At 38.5% G+C, this 17207-nt stretch overlaps 1 protein-coding gene across 3 annotated transcripts in view; it reads left to right on the plus strand.

The window, feature by feature from the left end:
• TPK1 (thiamin pyrophosphokinase 1) overlaps window positions 1-17207 on the plus strand; it is a 269761-nt gene that overhangs the window by 84946 nt on the left and 167608 nt on the right. For 2 of the 3 annotated variants that reach the window (XR_013814311.1, XM_079786320.1), the window contains exon 4: window positions 6716-6785. The exons of the other annotated variant lie outside the window; for it this stretch is intronic. Coding sequence is in view for 1 of the 2 variants with exons in the window: in XM_079786320.1 (XP_079642446.1) it covers window positions 6716-6785 (70 nt within the window). In the remaining variant the exon portion in view is untranslated. The remainder of the gene's footprint in view (window positions 1-6715; window positions 6786-17207) is intronic. 3 annotated transcript variants of the gene reach the window in all.

Raw genomic sequence — 17207 nt, forward strand, 5'->3', positions numbered from 1 at the left:
GAAGTGCTCCTTTGATGTATGCAAGTACAAAAGTACACTTTATAACTGAAGTTACTTTGTTCTGTGCATTTCAGGCTAGCATTTAATCCAGAATTTTAATTCCCTTCGGGGAAATACTCAATAAACTCAGTGTCCTACTAGGACCTCTGTACCCTCATGAGTTAAAGTAAATAGTAATTTTTAAAATCTGGAATAGCCTGAGTTTTTTAAAGATGTTGTGGCTGTGGTGTATTTCAGTTCAGTTCAGTTCAGCAAGCACTACGGAAGGCTGTGTGTGTGCCAGGTGTGCATCAGGCTTGAGGGTGACCAGAACCAAATGAATAAACAAACATTCACTGTCAGAGTGGCAAAGAACAATATTGTTTTATGAAGGTACCACTCTGCTGCCTATTAGCTTCACATCTAGCCTTCATTACCTCTCTGGGATCCTGGAGCTGGCCGTCGTGTCAGCAGGGGGCAGGGGAAGGCCAATGGGTGGTGGGCTTCTCTTCCTGGTCCAGTGTCTTTCTTGTGTCTGGTGCTTGCAGCACAGTTTTTTTCTGCAGTGCCTGGGGTCAGTCATACCTGTCACCTTCCCTTTTAGTCAGCTTCCCCTGGCACCCCATCAGGTGGTGTCTCAACAGATTACTGTGAAGTGGGACACCTTCCTTGACCAGCTCTCTCCAGCACCCTTTCAGGGAGCTTCATGGTGAATCCAAGGCCAGCACCTCCCTGCAAATGGGGTCCCCGAGCACATCAGAGATAAGAAGTCTCTCTCGTCCCACCACGGAGCCCCTTCCAGTGCTGTCTACTTGCTACCTCTGCTGCTCCTGTGTTCTTTACCTTCAGCCTTCTACTACTGCAGTTCCTGTTAGTAATTCCCTCATATTCCAATCACTTTCACAAATGACTTCCTCTGTTCAAATTTCTGCATGTTGTCCCCTGATTGGACCCTGATGGAGACGGAAGGCAAACTGTTTTTCTCCAGGATCCTAAGGTCAGTAAAAGTGACTGTTATTTAAGAGCTCTCTTAAACCTCTTCAACCTGCTCTCCCTTTTCTCTTAACAAGACATGATGCTAGCTCTCTGAATGGGCTGTTGAATCAGCGAATGCGAGCATCTCTGTGGCTCTTACCATTGTTCTATTGCACTGGAAGAGCCATGTGCATGATTCTTACTGGTGAAGTTGATGGTTCAGATTCTAAGCTTGTGTTGTTTCACCCTTATACTTCAGCTTGCTTTTTACTGAGCCATCTCAAATACAGGGCAGGCTTTCTGTGTAGCAAAAACAATGTGGACTTTATTACCAAGAGAATCTAGGTTCTCATTCTCACTCCACTACTGTAATAATTCTAATTCCATAACATGTAAACAACAAAATGATTTTCTAAATCCAGGTTCTCACTCTGAAGACCACAAGAAAATTCATTATGTAATTAGGGAAAACCACTTTGTATTTTTGAGCTCATAGTCCTTGTCTGTAAGATAAGAAATAAAGCACAAGTCTTTCAGGTTCATCATGTTGTAATAAAGCCTCACTAGCAACATGTAGATGGTCTGATTCCTTTGCTTCCTCTACAGCATTTGATCTAAGACAAAATCACAATATTTTATTTCAGCCACTTTAGTAACTATGTAGTGATATCTCATTGTGCTTTTAACTTGAGTTTCTCTAATAACTAACCTAATGATGTTGAACATCTTTTAATGTGCTTATTAACAATCTCCATAGCTTTTGTTCTTCATGTTATATTTCCAGAAAAGAACATTTCTTATAATCTTCGTACACTTTTTTGAAAACAAACAGGAAAAAACTAATGTTTTAGGTTTTTCTTTCAGAATCTGTCTCAGCAGTTGTTCCTGAGCTTTCACACCAAGGCTTCTTTACCAGAAGTGACCTCACATATTCAGGTCCTTCCTAATATTTCTGTTTCATGTTTCCTTTGGTTTGGGATGAACCAAAACAAACAAGGAAACCTGAACTCAAGCCCAAACAATAAAACTGCTCTGAACAGCACTTGTTAACAGTGTAGCGTCTGTCCTACAAACTGTATTTCATGTATTAAACTTTCATTAAAATCTTTGATAATGTCAGTCATTTGGTAATTAGCACTGGTATGAAATATTTCCGCTAGGCAGGACACCTTGAGATAAATGACTAAAGAAAACTGGGAGAAAGCCATGCAAACCTTCACACCTGTCATCGTAAGAACACAGGTGGGTCTGTATGGTTATAATATGAATGGAACAGTAAAATTTTGAAAGATGATAGAAGGCCAAGAATAACAAGACCTTATGGGTGACCAAGCATTAGAACTCACAGGAAGGACAGGGAATAGGGAATACAGAACAGTTGTAAATGCTAACTGTGTGTGTTTGTTGCTCAATACAGGAACCTAGGAGTCATCTCTGATTCCTTTTCACCATCCTCCCCTCCCCATCCTCCCCATCTAGTCTTAGCCAATCCAGGCACTTTCACCTCCCAGGTATATCTTGAAATACACCAAAGTTAGAACACTTAACTTAAAACCCATAGTGACTGCCATTCACACTAAACTCTGTTCCATCTGTGGTTGTCTTTAACTCCACTGAGCTTTGTGTCTTGCAGCCATTCCCTTATCTGACTAAACTCCAGAGCAGCTGACCTTCTGTTAATTAGTTTTAAAAATGAGCTCTTCTTCATGCCTTAATAAATTATGTTTTAAAGACTCAGATTAATTTGTCTCTCAGAATGCCCTGATATAACTTGAAAATTAGGAAATGTGAGGGTTAGTGAGGCATTTACTCACCCTCTTGAAGCATTTTGCTCTTTCCTTGTGCTTTGTCCCACATGGTTGTAGCTCTTAACCCAAAGGAGGCCCAATTGAATTCTTACTTTTAACCAGAGCCCAGTGATTCCTCTACTTTCCATCTTTTTTTCTAGAAGTCAAATTATATTTGTCTAACTTTCTCTTCAGTGGAAATTAATGAAATAACCAATTAGTATCTATTTAAAGTGAAAATCTTCATTTTCAGTAACTTTAAATTACATTATGCCAGGCTAAAAAAATTGAGAGCTTAAGATGTGTTTAATATATTCACTGGTGGTACCAATATATAAAGGTTTATAGATATTTGAATGCATTTTAGTCTTCAGCTGTTTATCAGCTTGATGCATAGTAAAGAATTGCTCGACCATTGAAGTTATATATTTGACAAATCTGCAACAATTTTGCTGAATAAGCCAATGAACTTTTTATATTAAAAAATAACTCATGCAGTAACTTTTATTCATTAAAGCTTGGAACAGTTTAAATGATGGAGTGAACATACTTTTGAGGCTGATTCATTATGATTTATCAAAAATATCTTATTAAAGAATGCCATCTACTTCTGGTTCTTTTAGTTGGTCACTTTCATTAACAGTGATATTTTGTTCATTTTTCAAATTGCTATCAATGAATTTATGCCAACATTATTTAGAACATGCTTGAAGGATTTTACATTTTCAATGCAGTTTTATTTATGATGTGGAATATATTTTGAAATAATTAAAGCATTTTTGTTAATAAAATTTTAAATGTGGTAGAACACATCATTTTTATCAAGCTTTATTGAAAACAAAATAGTTTTAGGGGCAGTGTGGAACTTGTTCCTTTTAGATGAGTTGCACCCCAACATATAGGTCAAGAGAGAATAGTGTATAGGTTTCATCAAGGTTATTTTGGCTCCCTTTGCATTTAAAACAGGAATAAATGTGGACAATTTTACTTTCTGTGATCTAGTTATCTCTCTTTTCATAAACTATTCTGCAATATCAATTTAAATCTAGGTATGATAAATAACAGGCATTGGAAAAAGGTTCTGGATTGTAAAAATAACACTGATCTTAGCTGAACCAGATTTATTAATAAGCAGTTTTACAGATTTGTGCACTGAAATTCCTCTCTCCGTATTCTCCCACTGCATTTTGTTGCTTTTATTATAGCACTCCTTAGAATCTACAGGGCATTGCACGTATATTTGCTTGTTTCTCTTTTTTCTACTATAATTGTGAGCCTGGTGTACTAGATCTGTTTGTTATTCATCTTTCTATCGTAGATAGGGCCTGGCACATAATTGGTATAATGTTGACGTCAACTGATCTTGGCAAAATAATATACTGTGAAAGTTATTCTGTTTGATCATCTTAGCTGCTAAAAACTATTCCTTAGATTTTCATATTACTTCATTGAATCCGTTTTACATAAAAGGATCCCATGTGCTTGTTAATTTGTTTACAGAGAATTGTTTTGTACAGTTGGAGGGTAATTATTAATAGTTCACCATCTGTTTCTATTTACCAGTCTTTCCAATCTCCATATTCAGTTACTCTAAGCCAGATATTTTATGTGAGATGATCACTCCACTTTAGATTTTGATGACTTTGAACTTTTAGGTTTTGATATTTTTAAATGTGCAGAATGTTCTGTAATCTTTTGCAAGTAATTTTTGTGGCTCAATTTGCATTTGGGTGCCTTTCCTTATAAGGAACTGCGCCTTATTGGTAATTGGAAATATGAGATGTCTGTCTCAGATGTCTTTGTAAAATTCGTATTTTTGTTTTTCACCTTTGAAGTAACTCAGGCTTTACTTTTCTATCAACTTGAGACTTTAAACTGTATTTTAATTCTAACAAAAATGGAGAAAGAAGACTCATTTATTTTATTTTTATTTTATTTTTACCTCCCTTTCTATCCTTTTACCCTCCCCCATTTATAAAATGATCATCTAAATTTCATCTACATGCATTTAGAACAGCATCAAAGAGTATTGTAACTTTTTTGTTTGATTATTTTTAATTATAGTTAACATTCAGCCTTATTTTATATTAGTTTCAGGTGTACAGAATAATGGTTAGAAAATCATATACTTTACAAAGTGTTCCCCTGATATTTTCAGTACCCAACTGGAACCATACATAGTTATTACAATACTAGAGGCCCGGTGCACGAATTTGTGCATGGGTGGGGTCCAGCTGGCTTGCCCTAATCAGGGCCCAATTGGGGCCAGGCTGGCTGGGTGGGGGAGAGGTGTGTGGGAGATCAGGCCGGCCCCGACCCCAATTGGGGTGGTGGGGGTGATCCGTGGCCACAGTGTGCATCAAAGCAACCAGTCATTCTGGTCATTCAGGCAGTCCAGTTGCTTGGCTTTTATATATATAGATTAATGACTATACTAGTATTCCCTATGCTGTTCTTTACATCCCTGTGACTGTTTTGTAACTACTTCTTAATCCCTTTACCTTCTTCACTCAGCCTCTCAACCCCCTCCCCTCTGACAACCATATGTCAGGACTCTTATTTAGTGAATGCTTACTGTGTTCCAGTATTGTGATGAGCATTGTATATATTCATTAGATCACTAATTGCTTAATAATCTATATCATCCCCACTTACAAATGAGAAAGCTGAAGCAAAAAAGGAATATATCTTGGCTACTTGGCCTCTGTTTTGTTTCTGCTACAGATCAAAGAAAATAGTTTATAAATGGGTTAGTAGAAAATACATTAGGACTTTTATTCCTGCCAATGTACTCCATTAGCTATCATTTACACTAGCCTACCTGTTATAAAACACCTGGAATATTATGAAGGTTCTTTTAAATGTATCGCTCAATTTGCCAAAAGGTAAGAGGATTTCGTAAGTGCCACAGAATGAAGAAGTAACTCAGAATACTTGTTTCTTCTGAAGCTGCTGATGCCCAGGGTCTTTACTGAGCTGTGGGACTTAGAGACTTGTGTTTAACAGTTATTGGGAACAGGAGGCAAGGCTGTGGTCGGTCTGTTCAGGGTTAGGAATTAGAACCTCAGACATCTCTGTATTCACTCTCATCACCCAGGATAAAATATAAAGCTTGATCCTAAACCATTAGGTAAATGTATTAAAAAAAATGAAAGAGGAAATTAAGGCCAAGAGACCAAACATTTCTAGGAAAATTAGAAATTAGAGAAGTAACAATAAATCTAGGAGTCTATGAACTGAGAAAATCTCAAAGAATATCCGTAGGAAACTTAGAGCAATATCTAATAACTAATCCCAATATCTAATACCAATTCAGCAACATCAAATGCTAGAGTGACAGCCGGGAGCAGCTTAGAAAGGCAACAGATGAAAGCCCCAGTTGGAGAGACAGCCAGTCTTACTTGAATATTTTAGTTCTTCCTGAGTTTCAGTCCATTTTGCATCACATTCACAATTTTCACATTTTTCACACATTGTCTAGATTATTGGTGACAATATTTTCAAATAAACTTATGATGTTATGCTTGTGATTCATTTTTAAAAGAAACTTTCTATATCACATGAAATTTGGAAACCCATAATACCTGCTATAAAGGGAATGTATCTGTAAACATTAATTTAAAAAGGGAACAGAGTTATAACTGTTACCTGTTAGTGAGTGTGAGGTCTGTCTTCTGCCATACAGCAGGAAAAACAAGCTTTAAGGGATATTGAGGACATCACATCAGCAATAAGAGGAAATCAAAAAGAGGCAGAAAGGAAATACACGGTCTGCAGGGGATTCTGTCTTTCTGGACGTGCCATGTGCAGATGTTTTGGTAACAGCAGCATCACTAGCTGAGTGTGAAATTATCTGAGAAGGGAAGTATGACTGTATGTGTATGAGTGCCTGTTTGTCAGTATTAAACCTTTGGAAGCTATTGCTCTAAGCTTCCTATGTTGATATGCTCTTTTTTTTCCCTTTCTATTTAAAGCTCTTTTAAGAGCCTGTGCTGATGGAGGTGCCAACCGCTTATATGATATCACTGACGGAGAGAGGGAACGGTAAGCTTTCTTTAAGCCAATGTCTATGATACCATTAATTCTGATCTTCAGTTTGTTTACTCTCTTCTTAGTCAGTGGTGACTGTTACTCTTCTGTCAAAATTAACAGGAAACCATCTCAGTGAGGGAGAGAGCTGCTTAACCCTGTTGTGTCATTTCTTTGTTTTGAATGGTAGCTCTTAGTAGAACTAGGCCAATCATATTCTTATTAAAAAAACGAACAAACAACAACAACAAAACTCCTACCCATTCTACTTCTAAAGCCTCAGTGAGTAGCATTATCAAATATTGGTATTTTCGAGGCCTTCGAACATTGACTAAATAAAACTCCTACTAGTAATTGGAGTTGTTATTCAGTTTAAATGAATAAAAAGTGATCTGTAAACGAAATACATGTTCTATTGTAGAAGATTTTTATATTAGTGTTGAGTAAAGCTCAGTATAGTATACTCATAGTCACTTCTGAGTTATGCCCACACATATTTTAGGAGATGAATAATTTTGTAATGATTTGTTATGTGTGTTGTCTGGCTTTCCTGATCTTTGCATGGTGAGTTTTTTTTTTTAAAGAATACATTGATGAAAGCAAAATTTAAATCTAGCTCATAATCAACATGTTTATAGTTCAACCTCTTGGCAGACATAATAATTTATAGTCAAGATATAAGTAGACTAGCTATGAAATTTAGTTTTACTTCTGTCATATATGTTATTAAATGTAGTGAAATGTTTATAGGTTGAAAAATCACCCCCTTGCTGCAAAAAATAAAATGAAAATATTATGATGCAACATACTCTAGGTGTGAATTAAATATAGGTATTTTGAAATGTTGTAAAATACATCTTTATAGCATGAAGTTTTTTAGCTTCAGGTTTCTGAAATTGAAGGAATGTCTGTTTCCTTTGAGATTGGAGCTTAATCAAAGAATATAGCAATAACAGCCTAGAAAATGATTGAAACTCACAACATTTTGTGCTTCTTTATTTTAACTTCTAGATTCCTGTGAGTGTGTTCAGTAAGACCTGACATAGAAAGTGTGCAAAAAACACACACACACAAAAAACACACACAAAAACAAACTCAAGTGTGTGTTATAAAAATTGCCTAGGCCAGTTCATTCAGGGAAAAGCGTAATGCACGTGAGTCCAAGATGATGAATTGGGTCATGTTTGTTTCTGCCTGTAGCCTCCTTGCTGGCGGGCAATCTAGTACTGAATACTGTTTCTCTAATATTGTAGGTGTAGCTCATGAACATAATCATATAAACAAGAGTTGTGGAAAGATGCTATCTAGTGCTTCCCAACTCTTCCATAATCATAAGAATCATCTAGAATGCTTGTGAAAAATGTATTTCTGTGCTGATTACTTTAATTGGACTGGGTTGGACACAACACTATAATTCACACTTAAAAGCAAAACAGATGACCAGATTTGGGGAGTGAGTACCATTATTTGTGCCAAATTTCAAAATAATCATTTCCAATATTTCTTAACACATTTATAAGTAATCTTATGAAGCCCTCCAAGATTTATCTAACAACCATTTGTCCATATGTGAGGATGTTCTATAAGAAAATATACTTCTAGCTGATTCCCTAGTTGTAATAATATATTTGCTATGATTCCTACTCTGGTACTTGGGGACTTGGCTGGCCTGAGTAAGGGCTGAATCTCTAACAGGGAGTTGAGTGAATGAAGCTAACTGTATGATGTGGGAGTTAAATCTTTGCATTACATCTTATTAAATCCAAACACTAACTTGTGAAACTAATTGGATACAGGTGACTAAACATTCCTATTAATTGTATTTTTAATAGAAAGGCTTCACAATGAAAAAAGAAGACAGTATTCATGAGTTTTAAAAGCCAAGCATGGTTTGTGAACCATGGCTTCGCTGATTCTTATTGGTTTATTTATTTAGTGTCCATATCTACAATGTAATACTTATCACTATGCAATAAAACAAGGATGTTTCAAAAATCATCTCCAGTTGCAGACAGAGTGAGATGTTTATGCATTTAGAATGGAAGGAGAGCTGGTATAGATAGTCACAGAGGAGCAGGATCTGTGGAGATAGAGCTGAGGCAAAGATCAGTGCAGCCCTAAGTCTGATTCTCCACTGAAGCATCCAGCCCTTTGTACCACTTTCATAAATGCCATCTGAGTTTCAACTCTGAAATGGCCTCTCTCTACTTACCAAGTGCTTTTTTTTTTTTTTACATTAGGAAGTCCTAAATGTTTTGTTCTTATTGTGAGAATAATACATGATGATTTAAATCTATGTTAGTGAGTTGGGAGAAACAAAAAGAAGAAAATAAAAATTATGTGTTATTTCTTACTAAGTAACAAAGAGTTGCACTGAGTCTATTAGTTCTACCCTGAGGAAGAACAGAAATATGATTAATTTTTCTTGCTAAAGTGAATGTAAGCTCAATGAATGTAAAATCCCTCAGGCCTGGAAAGTTATCTGGGAATATTAGATGCTCAATAAATATTAATAAGTGGATATTTGATTAGAGTTACTCTGTTCTCTCTTCCCATAAGGTTTTGAGTGACTTTGATTAATAACCCTCATATTTTGGATAAGTAGATTACCTCTGCTCTGAGAGCTGATAGGTTAGATTTGGGTCTTTGTTCTGTCTGTACATCAAACAGGCAGGGTGAGGGACCAGTCAGGAAAACAGAATGTACAGCACCAATGACAGGTTGATCTTAGTTTTGGCTGTGGACATGGGATTAAAGAGGAAGAAATTTTAGGAAGACTCAATCTTTATACTGTATTCTCCTACTCTTAATTGACTGTTTCCTAACCTGAGATATCTGTTTTTAGAAATGTGGGGTAGTGAGGTGGGGTATAGATATATTGGCCAATGCCCCCAATTCTATGGCTCTAAACTGATAGTGAGGGAAGCCTCATGTTTATATTCTGGTGATTAAAAAGTCCTAAAAAGTCCTGTGGTTGCCTCAGAACATCCTCCTCCTGTCTTCTCCCAAGTAGGTAAAATCCATATCGGTGAGAACCAGGGTGGTAAAGCATGGCCCCATTATCAGGATAATCACAGGCTACAGAGATGGGGGGAAAATACCAGAGAAGCAGGGTAAGATTTCCTAGGAAAATTTTGGGATCAGATTTTTGTTTTTGTTCATCATCCTTATCATCAACAGGCATTGGAGGTTTATTTAATTTTTCTAGTGATGATTTTATTGATACTATATTAGCTCAGAAAAGTGCAAGCTGTCCACACCAAAGACTATTGAAAGATTGTTATTTTTGTGTACCTGTTACATAATAATGATTCTGGCAGGGCGAAGTCCCCGTCCCCTTTCCCTTCCCCTCTTCAGCCTCCATTGCTTTCCTCCTCTGCCCGTTTTTCCTGGTTCTGCTCCTGTATCAGACACTAAGAGAAGAACATCATCTGCTCTAGTGACTTGCTCACCAGCGCCTGAATATAGCCGCCTGTGGCAGTATTACCAACCTTTTCCACCACAAGGAATGTGAAGAACAAACAAGCGTATAAAGAAGTGTGCATTTTGATGTTACAGTTCAGTGAGTTTTCATGAAGGGGAACACATGAATGTAACCAGTCCTGAGATCAGTCAGTAGAACATTACCAGCATTGCAGGCCTCTCTCTTGCTCCTTGCCATTGATGTCTCCCCTGACATAATTAATGTGAGATTAATTTAGCCTATTTTTAGACTTTATAAAATCCTACTTAATAAAAAGGTAATATGCAAATTGCATCACTCCACTACGCCCACGATTGGGCTGGCTGGAGGTGCGGGGGGCGGGACTCAGGGTGGCTGATTGGCTGGCGGTAGGGGGGGGGGGGTTGCCGACGCTGGTGGCGGAACTCGGGGTGGGCGATTGCGTGGCTGCCAGCACCAGTTTTCCGCCAGCAGCAGTTTTCCTCTGGCCACCCGCCATCGGAGCGCCTCCCGATTGAAGTTCCTCTGATCACGCTGGCGGGAGGCGCTCTGATCGGCGGGTGGCCAGAGGAAAACTGCTGCTGGCGGAAAACTGGTGCCGGCAGCCAGGTGAAAGTCTATTGCACGAAACTTCGTGCAACGGGCTTCTAGTACAATAATAATATATTGGATTTTTAGCATATGGACCTTTTGAGGGGATATAGAATTTATAGTCACTGAACCTGAAAAAGCATTAAGAAAGACTGTAGTTTTTATAGGAGAATTATGGTCACACTAGTGATGGTAAGAGGTAGTGGAAGTGATGGAGTCAGGAAGAAGGGAGTAAGAGTTGAACAGAAGCAAATTTGAATCACAAAATCCAGGACACAACAAAAGTAGTTTGGCTATGGGAGAAATCATTTTTGTTGAATATTATTTTAAAAAATAATACATTTAAAGCTAGGTAAACATTTATAAACCCTATTATATTAGATAGTTAAGGTAAACTGAACAAAGTTTTTAAAAAAAATTAAAAAAGAGAGAGAGAGAGCTTTGGAATGAGACAGGATCACTTTAGAATAATTCAGTGGCAGTAATAAAAATCTAGCATTTAACTTGTGGTTCATTCATTCATTTATTCATTAAAGCATTTATTGAACACCTTCTATAGTTAGACATTTTGATAGTTACTGGATAAAATACAGTTCCTGCCCTCAAGAAACTTGCAGTGTAACAAGAAGTAAAAGGAAATCAGTATTCAGTATGACAGATTAGAAAGCACATAAGGAGAAAATTCTAGTTCAGGGTGATAGGCTCTGTGACAAAGGGAAGCACTGAAAAAATCTAAACTCATTACCGTGAGATTCAGGGTTTGGCTTTCCACTCATTGTCAGCCATGCCGTCTCCTGGACCCTTCTCCTCACTGCCTGTGCCGGGCCCTTCCCATGCTGATCTCAGTTACACACATTGGTACTGCCCATGATCCATTCCTGCAGTCTGCCATCCATTCAGTCAGTGCTTATAGATCCTGTGTTTCACTGACTCCCAGAAGGTTTAAGTAGCATATGCTGGCATTTCTTGTAGGACCCTCTCATTGAAGACATGTTCTGCTAAAGTTCTGTCTGCTCCCTGAGGCCCCCCTCCCTGGCCAGCCCAGGAGGTGATATCTTTTATACTATAGCTAGAGGCCCAGTGCATGAAATTTGTGCATGGAGGGGGGCGGGTCCCCCTCAGCCCAGCCTGCACCCTCTCCAATCTGGGACCCCTTGGGGGATGTCCAACTGTCGGTCGGACATTCCTCTCACAATCCTGGACCACTGGCTCCTAATTGCTCACCTGCCTGCCTGTTGGTCGCCCCTAACTGCCCTCCCCCCTGCCAGCCTGATCGCCCCTCACTGCCTGTGCCTGCCAGCCTAATTGCCCCTAACTGCCCCCCCCTGCCAGCCTGATTGCCCCCAACTGGCCCCCCGCTGGCCTAGTCACCCCTCACTGCCCCCCTGCCAGCCTAATCGCCCTCAACTACCCCGCCTGCTGGCCTGGTCGCTCCCAACTGCACTCCTCTGCTGGCCTGGTCACCCCCAACTGCCCCTCCCCCCCCCTGCTGGCCTGGTTGCCCCACGCAGCCTGCTTGTTGAGTCATTTGGTGTTCCGTCACTAACCTCCCCTGATGGCTTGGTCGCCCCATGCAGACTGCTTGTTCAGTTGTTTGGTCGTCCCTCACTAACCCCCCTGCTGGCCTGGTTGTAGGCAGCCATCTTGTGAGGATGTGATGGTCAATTTGCATATTACCTCTTTATTATATAGGATTATTCTATAGGATAATATTTGCAAATTGCAATGTTAGGTTCACATGCTACCTTGCTTTAGAGCTGTGAAGACTTATATCCTTTACTAGCTTGTAAATTTCTAGTGATCTATGGTCCCTATATTTATTTATTTTTCTCATTTTATCTTGTGATTTACCTATGTGTAGATGTATCTGATCTCTATGTGGTAAGCTCCTCCAAGGCAGTGATCATAATTAATCTTCCTTACATGCCTCATAATATCTAGAACTCTAATGAGCATCCAAGAATTTATTGAATTAATGAGTTTTCAGTGATGTTTTAGCAGAAATGTCACAGAGACTAAGTTTTTTTTTTCTTCCAGTGGTGGATTTCTAAGCTATGATATCAACTATTGGCAGTTATCTTGATGTAGAGAAGAAAATTTGGGTAATTATATATCTTGTTAGTATGTATAAACCATAGCATCTTATTTCTAAAAAGACTGCACATGTTTTGTCTGAAATCATGTATAGGAAAAATTCCACTTTGTTTCTAGAATGTCACTGCATTCTAATTTCTACCTAGTGAGCCTCTTGTGAAACCAAGACCCTTGCCTTTGAATTCATTGGTATTTTGAGAGCAACATGAATATCAGTACTAAATGTTAGATGTTTCTTTAAAAATTGTGATTCTGTGGGACTTAGAGACTCTATAAGATATAGCTATCAATTTGGTATCATTAGTATGTAGGAATTTTAAATGGGGAGGTGAGTGCTGTTTTAGGTCAGTTTTCTCAGAGTATTGATGGCTGTAGCATTTTAAATGTGAGGTCCTACAGAAGATTATTTTATACTAGATGCATGAAATTCGTGCATGGGGCTCAGCCCCACCGTGGCGGCAGCTGCCTTGGCTTCCGCTGCCGCAGCTTCGTCCGGAAGGTAGTCTGGAAGGACGTCTGGAGGGACGTCTGGTCTAATTAGCATATTACACTTTTATTATTATAGATAATTATTGTCTTAGTTAGCACCCTGCAAAACTTCCCTAAATTCATACAAATGACCATTCAGTTAAACACACATTAACAGTGGTGGGATAAGGAGGACCTGTGGTGCTTAAACAGAATGCAAGATTCATTCTTGATTTCTTATACCTTTGCATTAATTTTTTCATAGTTAAGATTTCACACTTTCTAGCTTTATATTCTTGCAGCTTTCTCATCAGTAGATCAATACCACTTTTCAGCGTGATCAAGTGAGAAGAGAAGATGCCTGTTGAAACTCTATCTGTAAAACTATGTCCCCCTGAACCAGTTTCAAAATATAATTTAAATAACTGAATAATGTGAGAGGCTAGCTGTTAAAAATTAGATTCCAGAGACTTTATCAATATTAAAGTGGGCATCTGGTGGCAAGGGTCTGATACCCCCTTGAAGAAATCAGTGACCTGTGTGTCAGTGTGTATATGAATAACAGTTTTGTTCTCTGTCCAGTAGCTTCCAGGTAGAATCAGGCAGTGAGAGGTATGCATGGACTCACTAATTAGGTCAGGATAAAAATCTGATTCGGTGACTTTAGTAATTTCACATCCTTGGGCTGTGGTTTCTTCATATCTGACATTTCAAGTAGAGATCACTACCCAATGGATTATTCAGAGAAGTCTTAATGAGGAAACCTATTATTTGGGCTGGTTATGAAAAATTTGGAGAAGCTGGGAGGATGGAGGGTGGCCTTTTGAAGCCGTAGCATGATGAATGATAGGATACTTAAATATGCACATAGGATGCAGTTTCAAGTAATAGCTGTAAATATTCTTGTCATAGTTAATATTCTGCTTGCAGTAACTGTACAACTTCTTAGAAGGGCTGTGAGCACTTTTCATGTTGTATGAATAGAGGAATGTAGTGTTTGGCTCCTCTGATTCTTTTTGGTTTTTAATCAGCAGCTGCTCAGGTATAATGTCATACAATATAATGCATCCATTTTAAGCCTGAAATTCAATTGGTATACACTTGTATCCACCAGCACAGTCAAGGTTAAAACATATCCAATCATCCCAGAAAGTTCCTTCCTGTCCCTTTGTAGTTAGTCCCCAACTCCTATACCCTGGCTCCTGCAACCTTCTACCGTGTCATCTAAATGGAGTCATACAGTTTGTTGTCTTCCATGTCTGACTTTTTTCACTTACCAGATGCTCTGGATATTCATTCATGTTATTTTACTAGGAGTTTGTTCCTTTTTAGTGCTGAGTAATGTCCATTATATGGTACATAACAGTTTTGTTTGTTTATTCAGTGCAGTTGATAAATGATTCTAAAGAATTGCCCTTTTAATTGGAATATGTGTGTGTTTTTTTCCAAGTGCTTCTTGGAGAGAAATGTTAGTTCTTTTAGTTAGGACAAAAAAAAATTCAAAGTTGTCACTTGAGTCCTAGAGTTTATATAAATAGTAGTTGAGGCTCATATATAAGGCCTGTATTTGCTGTTTCTTCATGAAAATTCTCCAAAAACTTGCTTAATATTATTAGGTTTTATGGAATAAGAAAATAAATATAAAACTTATGAAATAAGTTGGTGTTACGTATCTGAGCATACACTGTGATCTTGATGACCTCCAATATATGTGATGACTGATATCTACCCGTGACTATAATTTTCTCAGTGATTAGATTTATTTTAACTAATATTCAAGCATTTAGTGGTGTAGTCAAAAAAATGGACTTTCACTATGCTTTAACATATACAGGGCTGGGAAAAGGTAGGTTTACTGTGCCATTGTGATATTCTTTTGAGTTAATAAAGGTAATGTAATAATCATATCTATAACTGTAAACCTACTTTTGCCCACCCTGTACAGGAAGGAAACAAGTACACTCTTTGCTTAAGGAAAACCAAAAGTGTTTGCTTAGCTTGACTTTTATAAGCCTACCCTTAAGCAATATTTAGCCACTTGCTTCAGCCAGTTTCTTTTAAAAAGTATGCAGTCAAATTACTAAAGTCTGTAAGCAGGTCAACTTTATTGGGTCTTTAAATCAAAATGATGAAAGGTAAAAATGATTAGCCCATTTAAAAGAAAATTTATACTAGAAGTCTTGGTGTTAAATAACCCTATACAACAAGCCATGAGGATCTATTTATCTTGGATTATTGATTGGATTAGTTAAGTGACATATTTTAGTCTGTTGGTTATCAAATGCTATAAATCAGAGATCTCAAAGTTATCCATGCATAGCTCTGAATCATTTCAGGTTATTGGAGGAGGGAAATATGTATGCAAAATTCTATGTTGGTCAGATCACGCATTAAGTCAAATAAATTTTCAGTGTGAGATTATTTTAAGCAGCTGCAGAAGTCAGTTTACAACTGAGCTTAATCAGAGGCATTGTTCTTTATAGCCAGCCTATTTCATAATGTATGTCTCTGACAAAACCCCTTTCCTTCCCTGCACTGCAGATGGGATCTTCAGGAGTAAATTTCCTTCAGAAGATTTTTAAGTGATACTTGGGTCATCTGTCCAAAATTTTGAGTAACATGTGGCTCCTTTAATTTTACTTATTTTTAAAAAAGTTGAATTGTTGTAGCACTTGTCAATATGCTTTAAAGGCTATGTTTTTTTGTCACATTTTTTGTCTTCTGGGTATATTATTTGATTGTTATGTTAAAAAATATTGAGAGCGAGGGGCAGAGAAAATGGTAGCAGAATAGACAGATGTGTTCCGAGCCTTGTCCCAGAGCAGAAAGAAAGAACAGCTGAGGGTTGCACTGGGAGTGTTTGTTAGCAAGCTAAGGGACAGCTGAACTCCAGGAGAAGGTGGGGGACTGCTGGACGGGGTTCCCCTGACAGGGCAGCCCCCAAGGCGGCTGGGTCCCCTCCCGGAGCTACGGGCTTGGACGGGGAAATCTTGCCATCTTGAAAGGAAAAGTGGATTTTGTCAGAGGCCTGAAAATCCACAGCTGTGGCAACCACCGAACAGCTGTGAGTCCCAGAACACCGGTCCCAGGTGGCGCGAATGCTTGGACTCAAAGGAGCTCTTCACTCCACCACGGAAAGGTCAGATTTCGCAGGGATAGTGTGAGGTCTCTAGTCCCGGCAGAAGAGAAAAACGCACGCGCATTGCAGGAGCCGGAGGACCGGGGAGGTCTGTGCCTGGAGAAGTCCATGGCTGTTGGGCCAGTGTGATCCATGATTGTGGAAGGGGGTCCACAGAGCTGCTAATGGGGGATCTCTAAAGAGCAACCCATTTTGATCTGACATGGAGGGATAGCCTGGGAGTTTCAGGGGTGTGCAGTCTGCTTGGACTTTCCCACCATCCTCTGCAAATCGGTTGAGTGCCACAGAGAAAAAAGGCTAGAGAGGCCTTAGACTCCTGGAAGTCAACCCAGAAACACTGCCACCCAGAGGCTGAATCACAAATTGACCCTAGTGTAATAAAAAATAAAGGAATACCAGAAATTAAGACGCTGCCTGCTTGAAAATCAGGACTGGATTACAACACTGAGGAGCAGTGAAACACTTGGAACTGCAATACTGTCTGGACTGGGAAACAGGGATGCCAAACAGAACAATAGAGGAAGTGAATGACCTTCACTACTGCACATTTTATTTATTTATTTTTTATTTTTTTATTTTTATTTTCATTTTTTGCATCATTTACTTAAACTATTTTTTTTCTTTTTTCCTAACTTGATTTTACCTTTTTAATTATTACATTTTTATTTGCAATCAACATTATTACTACTACTATTTTACCTTT

The sequence above is a fragment of the Cnephaeus nilssonii genome, assembly GCF_951640355.1.
Source record: "Cnephaeus nilssonii genome assembly, chromosome: 12".
NCBI classification, from domain to species: Eukaryota; Metazoa; Chordata; class Mammalia; order Chiroptera; family Vespertilionidae; genus Cnephaeus; species Cnephaeus nilssonii.